The following is a 13,570-nucleotide window of genomic DNA, read 5'->3' on the forward strand; positions in this document are numbered from 1 at the left end:
CAACAATAGTTTATTTTTTAAGATCTTTCGCAACTCGGCAATTAATCTAAGTTGTGCAAATAACTGAAGGTACTCTTTCTCGGCATCTTTCCCGAAATCTAAGCTAAGAGCAGCAAAATGCAAATAAGGCATCGAGAATGCATTTATATCGATTTTAAACTACTGCAAATTTCGCAGATGTGAAAACATACACATGGCTTGTGAGGTTTCCAATAGTAAAAAATGCATTTGATTTTTTTTTACTTTAAAATTTCTTATTTGATCTCAAATTTAACTTGAGTTTAGAGTTTCTTTTATAAGTACACCCCTTATCATCATCCATCAAGGCTCAAGCTATGCCATGACTTTAGTTATCATCACCAGAATGTTCTACATGTACCATCTAAAAATCAGAGGTGCTTAAATTCTAATTCCGGAAGAACAGCTTCCTGAACAAGATTAATAATTCTAAAAGGTAACAAATCGAGTTACAATGACAAATTATCACAGGTTAAATTAATATATAATACAATTTGTACAGTGAAAAGATAGATGGCTTATTATAAATATATAATATTGAAATATGTATGCTTGTGACTTTGATGCGTGCGCGTAAGTGAACTTTCATTTCCTTTGGTCGTTGTCTTGAGCATGGAAAATAAAATGGGAAGAATCTCTGCTAGTCAATATTGTATTTGTGTTCCAACAGAAAACGACGCTATGAAATATTAACTCAACTTGATATATACTATATTCTATATAGTACATCAAGAATTGTTTTATATAGATAATAAAAAAGTCCAAATTGTATTTGTTGTTGCCATAACTCCATCAAATAAAAAAGAGATTCCATGGAGTAGTTAAACTTGCTAGACACATATATATAGTACATTTAGAATTGGTTTATGTAAATAAAAATTAATTACTCCAAACATATATTTACAAAGTTAAAATTATAAAATTGTGAGAGGAGTGTTGGTAGATGATCTGTATATATCTTTGTAAACTTAATACAAAAGCGTGCATTGATCTATAGTGGTAATCGGAGCCGAACTCACTTAAACATTTAATAAAAAAAATTGAAAATTCGGACGCTTCATTCCGTAAGTGTTAAATAAGTTATTAAGTCTATTTTCATTTTAATTATCCTAATCTCTGCCAATTTCTATGCTTAATATATGATTGCGACTTGTGGCCTTTATGATCAAATTCAATGCATACAACTTCTGATGAATTATATATTAACATAAAATTATTAGGAAGAGAACATTATTCATTGATGCAAACCCTTCAAAATTAGCATTTTAAGCTGACCTTGATTAAAATATGAAACCCTGGGCCACAATATCTAACCACATGTCTTATCATTTCCATTTACTTTTCTGCGGCATGGATTATATATTCCCATTTAAGAATGTCTCTAAAAAGTGGGTCACTTTCTCCACCTATCTTTAAAACTTTCTTAACACTTTTTATGTGTATTATCTCAAACTTGAATATATGGCAGCATCTAATATGGTTGAGTGAAAAAATTGTGGCGTTGTATACCCCAAATAATTGGGGTATTTTATGTTCTTGCGCCCGCTAAAAATCCGAGACCGTCACTATTAGAATCACTTTCTACCACTGCACTGCTAGTCGCGGTACTGTTTAAGAGTATTATTGGAATCTGAAACGTTATTAGTTCTAGATAATGTTTGTAACACTGTAACTTTAACATTTTCAGTGATTCTTAATTTTGAAAGCAACTTGTAAGTTTAAATTATGAAAATAATTACCGAACAGTTTTTTAGTTTTTTTTTTGACAAAAAAAATGATCAAATGCTCAAGTTTTGAATTCCCGTGTTTGGTATCTTATCTTATTTACCGTAAGAAGTAAGTTATGTTAATCTAAACGACTTTGTAAATCATTAAAGCTAGGCAGTAAATGGTTAATCTACTTGGCATGCTTCCAAGGGATGGATAAAGACTCATTTAGTAACATTCCACAATTTCGTACAAAAATTTATCTACCAAGCAAAGTGGATTATGGGATGATATTGGGATAAATGGAAAATATGCAATGAAGAGTTGTTTTTGTGTTGGAAATGACAATGTCCGAATGGGATGGAGAACAAACTTACGCTAAATTTGGAATGGCCTTTTGCTCCATCCTCTAGTCACTAGATCCTCAATTTGAGGGGAACTGTGGCAAAAAATATTGGCCATTAAATTTGAGGTTGGTGTGCCACCGCGTGGAGGAGGAAGAAGATCAAAAAGAAAAAATAGGGAAGATGAGGGATTGAAATTGATAAAAAAAACTAAAGGGATTAGAATTGATGTAAGAATCCACATAGCTAGATATTTTTCAATTGATTAGGTTCATTAGTGAGCAGTTGAATAATTAAAAAATGGGGTTTTACAAGGTTTTGTAACTTAGCCTTTTGAAAAATTAAATGAGGTACCAAAAAAAATTTAAAATTTAAAAATTTTGGTTTCACAATCTATCTTACTACCAGTAGATTTTCTCTCAAAACTTAGTCACATTAAGTGAGTAAATTTTTCCCAATAATTAATTTTTCATAGGAACTATTAAGGGATCAAATTGTGTGCTAAATTTTGAAGCTCGGTTATTTAGCTAGACGTTTATTATGAATCCATTTAGATAACCTCTAATTTGAAAAAACAAAAACAAATACAAAATCTTAGTAGTCCAATGTTGGAGCTTGAGCCACCCTTTTTAGTTTCCATATATAGTAAATATTGATCGGCTAGGTGTGCTTTTCCCAAAGCTTTCGGTTTCTTCTGCCAACCACTTTGAGATTTGAAGACTGTGTTGGCCTGACCAGACTGTAAGAACTCTGCACATTAAACAACAAATGAATGATTGAATGAATAAACTATCATTAGTTGAGTATTAAATTAATGTTTAATACAAATTTATGTTCGTATAATTTAAAATTTTAATTGACCCAATTGTGTGCACTGGTTGAAGAATGAAGACAAGGATTTTTCCATTTTCGTGGCTGCGACTAGTCTAGCTGGGCCATTAATAAGTGTCTTGACCCTGCAGCCATGATTGTAGGTTTCTTAATTATGTGAAGAAAACAAAAGAGAAAGATTTGGAAATGATCAGTTTCAGACTTTCAGTTTTTGATTTCTTACTGAGGCAGCAGCAGGCAGCAGCAGTCTGATCAGACAGACTGGACAGTCAGCTTACAAATTTGTCCTGCGGCTCAACAATATAGCTGCTGTGTTTTGACTTTTGACTGTTGACTGTCATTCTTTCATTTGGGAGACTTGGGAGTGTATACTCCAAGGATAATTATTTCAAGGATAATTATTTGTCCACACCTTATCTTTGAGGTGGAAAGAGGTGGAGGATGAGAAAGATAGAAAGAAAAGAAAAAGTAAGAGAGGGAAAATATAAGATATGATAAAAATAAGAGGAGGACCGGAGGGAGTAGATAATAAGAGGAGAGAGATAGAAATAAAAATATGTGAAAATGAAGTGTATAACATATAAGGTGTGTATATATCATGGTTGATACTTCAAATAAAATTCATTAGTAACACAGCAATTAGATTAATTTTTTTGTTAATTAAGTAGATTAGTTTTAAAATGGTTTTCTTTTATAAAAACATCTTATGGATACAAATTGTGGTCATCAAGGGTTATGGTTTGGTTTCGTCCGGTTTTAAATGAAAAAGTAATAAAACTAATCAAACTTTGGTCATTTCGGTTTGAGTTGGTTTTTAGTAAAAAAAAAATTAAAATTAAACCAAACCAAACTGATGATGAACGATTTGGTTTATTGGTCCCAAATATTTTATGGTATGAAAAATGCGAGAAATTGAGAAAAAAGTTGAAGGGTGAGTGAAGTTAAAGATTATCCTGGATTGAGAAAGATGGAAACAAATCAATGACATAGAGAGGGAGAGGGACGTGAGTGTAACTTACTAGAAGCCGCCAATAGCAATGGTGACGACAAGGAGCTTGCGAAGGAGGACGACGTCTCTACGAATTTGCAATGATGACGATGAACGATGAAGAGGAACAGGATGAATATGAATTGAACGAGGATGAACGATGATGAGATGAGGAACAACTGCTAGAGTTTGCGTGTGAGGTTGTGAGCACATAAAATATGTGAGAGAAAGTGAGAAACAATGTATGTGGTCGCCCGAGCGGTCACGAGTCACTCACAAGTATGTTTATTTTTTTATTATATTAATAATCACACATCTTCGATTTGGTTCATCCATTTCAAATCTTCAAACTATGGACCAAACCAATCATCCTCGATTAATTTGTCATTGGTTTGGATTTGAACAGCAAAAAAACTGAACCAACTTAATTGGTTTTTTTTTGTTTCAAAAAAAAAACTTAATTGGTTTTTGTTTGTTGATTTCGTTGGGTCGATCCAATCCAACGAACACCCTCATTTGAAAACCAGTATTTTAATCCTCTCATGTGACATGATAATGTCAAGTAAAACATTGTGTCGATCTCTCTTTTTAAATATTTAAAGAATACCATATATTTAAAAAAGAATTTTGTTTGGAAATACTTATTTTATAGCATTAGCATTTATGTAAGATTTGTGAAAATAGCTTGTATAAAAATGAATCTTTGTCAATAGAATTGATATTTTATCTTCTTTCCTTTTTTTTTATGGTCAAATGGATTTCGATTCAAATCAAGGAAATGGGTCAGGTCCAAGAGATTTCTCCCTCCGTTCTTAATTATAAGACCTAGTTTTAGATTTTTCATGTTCATAAATATAAGGCCTTTTACAATAATCTAGCAAAAAGTATTATACTCTTTCATATATACCCCTCACATTAATTGTGTGTTTTCAATTCCAAAGTTTTAGTTACCACGTACAATTAATTAGTGAGAGAAAATGACAAAGGGTAAATATGGAAGAATATATACATTTTTTAAAAACCAATACACTAATTAGACACATTTAATGCTTTCTTAATAAGCTCAATTTTTTATATTAGGTCTTATAATTATTTCAACCATTTATGTACTATTTTTTCCTTATCTTCTTTCCTCTCTTTGTACAAAAACAAGTGGGCCTAATAAGCCCAAGTTGCTAGTGGATTTTATCCCCTACCAATGGGTTATAATCCAAGGTCTATGAAGTCCACCATAAGATGTCAGAACAAAACAAAAGTCCGGCATGAGATAAAACTGTTCCTACTCTTTGAGGGCTGACCAAAACTTACCTCTAAAATCGAAGTATTTATTTATTGATGGTGGGCTTTTCTTCGAGAGACGTATTTAGAATTTTTTTAGGATCAAAATAAAATAATTTTAAATATACTTGAAATAAGAAAGTGTTAGTGCATGTTTGGATACCTGATGACCCAAATATTGATGGATAAAAATAAATTTCTTGAACTTTTGCGGCGGTCCATCGTAGTTTTGATTTCACCGTATATTCCAACATACACGTAGATTAAAACGTATGAATGTATCCACAAATGAAAAAAATGTTGTTTTTTCAATTTCAAAACTCTGAATAATAATGTCTTAGTTAAAATGGTTAAAAAAATCTAGCTCGAAAAAAATATTTACGTAAAGTTTCTCAACACAAATTTACAAATTTTCTCATTATCAAATGACTTCAAATTTTATTTAAAATCTAAAAAAAACTAAGTATAAGAACATAACTTGAGAAACAAAATTCAACATCTTGCATAGGTGAGTGAGTGCTCTAACCACTGAAATTATGAAAACCATGGTGAGCGAAAGTAACGAAGATTCTTTCTGATCAAGATGGAGGATGATTTGAAAGAAATGGAAGATAATCAAGATATGGTCCATAAGAGTGGCAAAGGAGTGACAAAATGTGAAATTTGTAATAGTGAAAGTTATTGTCATTTTTTTGCCGATATTTTAGATTTTAAAATTAACTTGTAATTTGATATATTTATTTATAAAATACATTTAAATTTACTATAAATTAATATTTTTATAAAATAAAAAAATGTCATTGATTTTTACATTCATGGAGTATGGTCATGTGACCATAAAGTGCAGAAAGAGGATCAGAGCAAAGCTTAATAGGAGTAGCTGAGTAGTAGTGGTACATTTTGTCCACATACGAGTAGTCCAGTCATGCACACTGAAAATAGAAAAGAAAAATGGAGAAAGAAAATAATTTACAGCTTGTAAAGCTTAAAAAGGAGGGGCAGCGGGAGGAAGAAAGGTCCCATGCCACGCCTATAGAAGTAAGAAACTTCGTTTAGAAGAAATGATCATAAGTTAACAGCCATTTCTTTAATGTTTTTTTCTTTTAATATATGTTTTATTAGTTGAAATCTACACCAAAAGAATGTGTATATGAAAGTTCATGTTAGAGAAGTGACTAGTTGTTTACCGTTTATATAATACGACTATTTGTGATAAGATAATTAGTTACTGTTATCAACAGTGAATTCCTAACATAAAAAGTGATTTTAAAATAGTAATTAAGAACAATTTTTACTATGAAGAAGTGATTTGGGATAATATGAAAGAAAATACAAAATTGTCATAAATTATATGATTCTCACTGTCATTTAATAGATCTGACTTTAATTTTATTTGTTTGAAACCCACTTTTTATTTAATTGAACTTATGAGTTTCAATTATTTAAAAATAATGTTAAAAAGAGAATCTTAAAGAAAATGACAAAATGTCACTGACACTGCTTGAAAACAATAGCAACGCTAATAACTGATTTTAACCACATTTACTAATAATTTAAAATGAATTGTGATCCATTCATATTATATTCTTTCTAACATGTCATTTTTCACCATGCAGTAAAAAAAATGGCGTGGAATGAAGGACAGTCACCGTCTTAAATGGGCCATTTCATTGAACCTTTTTATCAGAAAGAGACCATCACGTTTCTTTATTATTTGGCACATGGGAAGTTGGTGGTAAGATCTTTGATACTCTGCTTAATCCCCGGACAGTGATTCCTCTTAAACTAGTAGTATTTGTTATAGAATCATCTACTTCTAGTAAATTTATTTTAAATTCAATTTAAGAGCTTTTTGATAAGTCTATAGTAATTTTTGAATGGAAGAATATTGAACAACGATCAGCAATGAATTTATTTGTTTCAAAACTTGGTAAAATTAAATTCATTTGTGTTAAATTTGACAGAACCAAAGTGAAATCACTAACAAAGTGTTATTTTAGTGGTAAACAACCAACCGTTTCTCAAACAGTGAAAACATCCATCAAATATAAAAACAAAAAAGAATAAAGTGAAATCAGTAGTCTAGCTTTCAAAAAATGAAATCAATAGTCTAATACTCTAATGTCACTCATTACCCTAATAATATTCCGAAGAAAGATAGACACAAGAATATACATTGTCATCATCATGCTTCTACACATTTTTATGTTAAATCCTGCTGTGCAATCAATGCAACATTTTGTAAGAGGAGTAAAAGAAAAAAACCACCCATTATTGCGGAAGCATTTCTGTCTGTCCCACTACTCGAATTATTGTCCCCCAAAATCTGAATCCAAGCAATAAAAAATACAGCTTGAAATAAACTACTCCTACCTAGCATACTAAAGTGAAGATGCAGATGCAGTTTCTTTATTTTAATGTCAGAATCCAGAGAAAACAATACCCACATGTACTATCCACCAATCTAGCTTGATACAAATTGCAATACCATAAAGAACAATTATAGACAATGTGCAAAACAAGCAAGGAAAAAACAAACAAAATAAAAAAGTTCAGATGAGGGGGAGGGAAAGCAAAACAGATAAATTAATCAATCACCTCCATCGTTTGAGGTGATTAGTTCAAACTTCCATTGAGAAAATTTACTACAACTAATGAAACATGAAGTTGAATAAGCACAAGTTACTTTCAACTCACAACCTACAAAATTACAAATTTAACAAGAACAATGAACAGCAAGAACCATGAAGTTCAAAACATTAAAATCCTATGACATAATGAACAGCAAGAACAATGAAAGTAAAAGCAAGCTCCATTTGTTTCATCATTTTCCATGTGGCCTTAAAATGCAGGGTTGAGGCTCAAAGCATGCAGTCAGTTCTTGCAGGCAGCCTCCTGAAGAAATTCAGCGGCACAGAAGGAAGCTTATGGCGGAACCTCGGATGTCGCAACACATAAATTCCAGTGAGAAGTGCCACAACTTGGAATGGTGTGACATAGAGAACAATGGCAGCAACCAAACAGAAAATCACAAACAGTGCAGTGGCTCTTGGATCTCTCCAGCTGAGCAAAGACTGCAACCTCTCCCCTTGAGTGGCCAAATCTCCAACCACAGTCTGAATCCTCCCAGCAATGCTCCTAAGCCTGTCGTATCTCATCCTCACAATATCAGAAGGCCTGCTGGTAGGGAATGTGTCGAACTCCTCATCAAGCTCATCTGGGTGCGCAGAATCCGCATGCGAGAGGCGTGTGTCCATGTGAGGAGGGTGCCTTGGCCTCCATCTGTAGTACCAAACTCCAATCAAGAAGAGGTAAAGGAATATTGTGGGTAAGATAAGCTCAGGGTACATGACCAGTATTATAAACAGAATATGGATCAGAACCGTTGTGATCGGATTTTTCCAGTTACAGATCTGATCAAACCATTTCCCTACAGCAATTAGTCCACTCAAAACTCCCATGATTCTGAAGAAATTGGCCTTGCTTCGTCTCATGCTCCACATGTGGGAACCCACATCCAGCATGTATTCCACTATCTCCTTTCTCAATGGCGGCTCGGCGCGGCTCAGTCTCATTGACACAATCTGAGTAGCTTGATGCCTCAAGCTGTCAAGCTGGCTTACAGTCAATGGGTGAATGTAATGCATCTTTGGCAACAAGGGATGTGAATACATGTGCATCATGTTAAGCAAAGAAGAACAAGTAAACCTTACAGCCAAGTGAATCTCACCCATTTTCTTCACCCCATTTGGATGAAGGACTAGCAGAGGATAGGAATGTGTATAGACTCGATCAGTCTCAAGTGTGGAAAGACGGATTCGCACCTTCCCAATTCTTGAATCTTTCGCCCCTCCAGGCTTGTCGCCATTGTGCAAATGACAGTTATCAAATACACCAAGTGTAATGACAGTGCAAGGATCAAAGACCTCCCAAGTGTACTGCTCATTCCACCTCGGTGTAAAGCTATCAATGATGGTCCTCGTTCGCACCCACTTCTGCCCATATTTCGCTACACAATAAGCATCAGTCGTCCCCCTCCCATCTTTTGTCTTCATTGGCATCAAACCCTGAGCATTCAATATCCCCAATTCAAGAACTCCAATGCTGGACTTCCAGAGCTGTTTTGCAGTTGGGCGAAGATCACTGCTGTAGTGAGTTGATTCATCCAAAACATGATAACCACCTTCGAGACAGACCCTCATATGAATCCTGCTCGCAAACTTGATTTCCTTCTTCTTTTCCCCTTCCATGATAATAACATGCTTCTCAAGATTAAACCATCTAGTATTCACAGGTTTGTGATCCAATCTCCTGTCCATTAGGTGTAAAGGAATTGCGCACCTTCCCAGCATTTCCTCTTTGTTAGGGGCAACTCTGTCTTCCACGCTCAAAATCAGCGGCTCCTCAAATGGTTCCGCAGCGACAAACATCAAATCCTCATTCCACATTGGATTGATAGTCCTGCTCTGAGAGATTCTGGTCCTCAAGGTCTGATTTCCCAGAATAGCCTTCACAAAAACCTCCGGGAATCTTCCCTTGTCACTTGGCTGCAAGTCCTGTGCCTCTATCACATTAACCCTCAAATACCAAAGCTTAGGAGATAGATACACCTTCGACCGAATGTTAGCAAGAGCATCAGTCCCACTAACTGTTGCAGCATCCGAGTGCCACGCCTCAGGAAACGCTTCATCAGCTTGTGTCCCCATCCAAACAGCAAGCATCAGCTCCCCCCTCGCCTTATCGCCCTTTCTCTCCTCCAGCCTATACCACTGCGGCGCGAGAGGGCTGTCAGGCGGAACCCTCTTTGGGATCTCATTGAGGTCAAACCAAACACGACCAATGAAGTCATCCTTCACGAAATCCTTATCTTTCACAGTAACCTCAAGCACTGAAGCCTGAATCCTGTCCTTGGAGAAAGCGAAAACCTGGCTCCATTCAGGATTAGTCTTCTTCTCAAAGTGCCGGGTTGTGCCTTTGTAGTTTCCCAGCTTGACTTCAACATAAGGATCACAGCTTCCAGTGACATCCTTGGAAGGCAAATCCTTAGCCTTCACAACCCTCACATAAAGGTACTGCATTTGCTCAACAAGATCATAGGTGCTAGTATGCTTGTCACCGGAGACCTTCCCCCCTCCAAGGTGGGGCTTGGTCTCCTTCAACAGAAAATCTTCCGGCGGCGGTCTCTGCATCTTCTGCATAATGGAAGCTAGAACAAAACAGTTTCAAATGTTGAATGCTCAAGTCTTAGGCTTAGGAACAGTGTTTTGAATTAAAAACACAACCGTTCCAATGAACCTAAAAAACAGCAAAACCACAGTCAAATAGCCGTTGCAGGCTAGCAAATCAAGTCACCTAAATTCTCGGGAAACTTTGAAACACACAAAACTAGAAGATAAGGAAACTCAAAAGTTATAATTAATGCATCAACTGTGAATATTAAAAACATAGATAGATCTCTGATAATACCAAGAGTGACGAGGCTTAGAAGTTACCTTAATTAAAGCAAAAAGCTTTCCTCAATCGTTGCCTTCAGATCCGATTGTTTCACTCTGCAAAAGCACAAAATCAAATTAAAAATTGGAACTTGTATAAAGACATTGGAAGAAGACATAACAACAATCGGAAACCTAGAATGTTCTGGACTAAATGCAGCAGCATCGCTTCAAAGTTTCATTCTTTCTGCATTCTGAGACCATCTAAGAGAAACAAAATCAACTTTGGTTCACTTTCATTTCCTTGATTCAGCATTTTCTATGCTACCAAACACACCCACATTTTTTTTCAATTTTATTCTTAAAAAAAACAAAGCTTTACCAAAATCAACAACATAATTTCCCAGAATTATTTCACCAAAAAATGAATAAAAATATAATTTTGAACCAAATGGGTGTTGTAAATCAGCTGAAAAAAAGGTAGAAACTTGAGAAATTCTAAGAACAACCCAAATCAGGAAAAACAGAGAGGAAGAAGAAGGAGAAATAAAGGAGAGATTTTTATGCTTAGAATGCAAAGAAATTACCTTAGAGAAAATGGGTTTGTTCTATATTTTCTTGAAAAGCAAAAGCAGAAGCAATGGAGAATTTGACATAGGTTTGGTGGTATGGAAGAGATAAGGGATGAGAGTGAGTAAGGGGAAGAAGAAGAAGGAAGAGTGAGTAGTGTATTTGCTTTTTTCTCTTCTTCCTCTTTTTCCTTTGTGGTGGTGGTGTGGGGCTAGGATCTGATGAATCTATGCAAAATATACACAGAAGCTCTTTACTTTGCTTTTGTATTTGCTACTGTGGTAGATCACTGTTGCTGTACAGGGTGGTGCTGGAGTGACGGTGGGGCCGCTTTAAGCGTGTGAAGGACTTCGGTCGGCACTCACACGTGTGACTCCCTCGTGTTTCTTGAGTTTTTCTGATCATATTTATCCCCTGGGTGGGTAAAAAGTGCCTTGCTGATCTCATTTTTTAATAGATAAGAATGTGTGTAATGACATTATTTTTTTATTTCTTATTTTCAATGTTAAGTAAGGTATTTATAGTCTATAATTGTGAGACTAATCATTCGACAATCAGAGCACTAAGCGGTAATAATATTACAATTTTCTTCCTTAACTAGAGGGTTTAACTATGGTGCTGAAAATTGTATACAGAAATACCACTGACTAGATTTTACCTTTTTACCACACTATAACTAAATGAAGATTAAAAAGTTAAGATAGTGAGCTATAATTGGATGTGGATATATAACACTTTTACATTATCATTATCAGTATATGCTAATTAAATCATACTCTTTAGTATACCTTCACTTTTAAGTGTCCCAAAATGATAGTTCAAATGATAATAATTTGAGGAGATATGGGTCAGGGAAGAAAAGGTTTAGAGATGAGATCGATCCCTGAATAGTATAATTTATTTTTTCCATGTAAAAAATTACGCTCACTTTAAGCTATTAATTAAGTATGTAAAATAACATAGTACAAAATCAAATAAACACAATATAAATACTAAATGATGTGGTTTTCTCATTTATTCATTACCATTGTTTTTCTATGTAATAATTTTAGTTAAAAAATTTGTAGCTGTTAAATTTAATTTAGAAAAATATAATTTGTAATACTACTTTAGTGTTTTGGGTTATGATGGGCCAACTAGTGGACCAACCCATTTTAATGCATTCTCATTATATTATATTTTTTTAATTTTATGGTGGTTATGTGTAACGAATAAAAATGTGTTAGAAGAGTTTTCCTTATTATGTTAAATTTATGCTCCCCGAACTTATTTTTCCAGGTTCGGTCCCAGTCAAGCCGGATCAAACCACTTTACCACCCTACTAAATACTACATATTATGAGGGATAAATATGTAAATCGTGGTATATGTGAAGAAAAGTCATGCACTATTCTAAAGTCAGTTAATGAACTAAGTTTTTTTTTATAGGCAGTTAATGAACTGAGTTAATGAGTTTACTTAACTAATTTTGTATATTCCTCTACCATAATAAGTTTGTCATTTAATTTTGAAGAAAAAGGAGAAAGTTCAAAAGTGACTTTGATTTGGCTGAGTTTGTACATCTCTATCGTTGGATTCTCAAATCTCAACTTGCAAACAAGGGAAAGTACATTGGGGAGGGTCAAAATGGAATTTCAGAGTCACACTTTGTTGGACCATTATTTATTGATCTGCTGGCAAATTTGGTAGAGCTCTGGTTGGACCTTTGTGACCCACTAATTATACATTTATACTTCTTTTGAAGTAGTAATAACATAGCAACTACACGAAATGATCAGAAGGGAAGTTTGTTCAACATTTATATGCATTCTTTCCGGATTGGTTATGCATTTTATTGTTTGAAAATTGGTGCAAACCAGAAAGCGAAAGAGATTGACCAAAACCGTCAAAATTGAGATCAACCTTAGTTTATATTTTATTCATGGAGTGTACTATTTAGCATGAGAATTTTGCTACGAAACTGAATACCAGCAAAGAATTTACAATGACGTGAATATAATTTCTTCTTTATTTATAAGAAGAGATTTATCTTGTGCTTTCACTTCATCTGATTGCTTACAACTAGAACAAAAACTTGTTGATTTTAGTGTGTTTGTATAAATATATGCTATATAAAAAATGTTTTTTCTTATGTACGTTTAGTATTGCCGAGTACCTTAGTTTAAAAAAGAAAGATCGGTGGTAACTCTTAGGCCACTAAATAGTGGCAAATATTCTTTAAAAAATACTTATGATGTCAATTTTTATGGTAATTTTTTACCGTCATAAAATATAAAGTTGAAATTTTACTATATGACAGTAAAAATTTGTTAAAAAGTGTGTTTAGAGTGATAATCTTTTAAGTTTTAAGATTTAGAATTTGAGCTTACAAGCGGTTATAGATTAAATGTGTATAAGTACTTT

The 13,570-nt window shown here is 34.0% G+C and overlaps 1 protein-coding gene across 2 annotated transcripts; it reads right to left on the reverse strand.

Annotated features, from left to right (window-relative positions):
- Nucleotides 1–7,748: 7,748 nt before the first annotated feature.
- On the reverse strand, nt 7,749–11,422 carry LOC130730687 (FT-interacting protein 3). Of its 2 annotated transcripts, none has more exons than XM_057582756.1 (3): nt 11,186–11,422; nt 10,659–10,715; nt 7,749–10,372 (listed from the first exon to the last, which is right to left on the reverse strand). In XM_057582756.1, the coding sequence occupies exon 3, from the start codon at nt 10,362–10,364 to the stop codon at nt 8,028–8,030; it is 2,337 nt and encodes a 778-aa protein (XP_057438739.1). In that variant the 5' UTR covers nt 10,365–10,372; nt 10,659–10,715; nt 11,186–11,422; the 3' UTR covers nt 7,749–8,027. The 2 variants fall into 2 exon arrangements, with proteins under 2 accessions (XP_057438739.1, XP_057438738.1); XM_057582755.1 differs by having other exon boundaries at nt 7,749–10,461.
- Between the last annotated feature and the right edge of the window lie 2,148 nt (nt 11,423–13,570).

This window comes from Lotus japonicus, chromosome 1 (assembly GCF_012489685.1).
Source record: "Lotus japonicus ecotype B-129 chromosome 1, LjGifu_v1.2".
Taxonomy (NCBI): Eukaryota; Viridiplantae; Streptophyta; class Magnoliopsida; order Fabales; family Fabaceae; genus Lotus; species Lotus japonicus.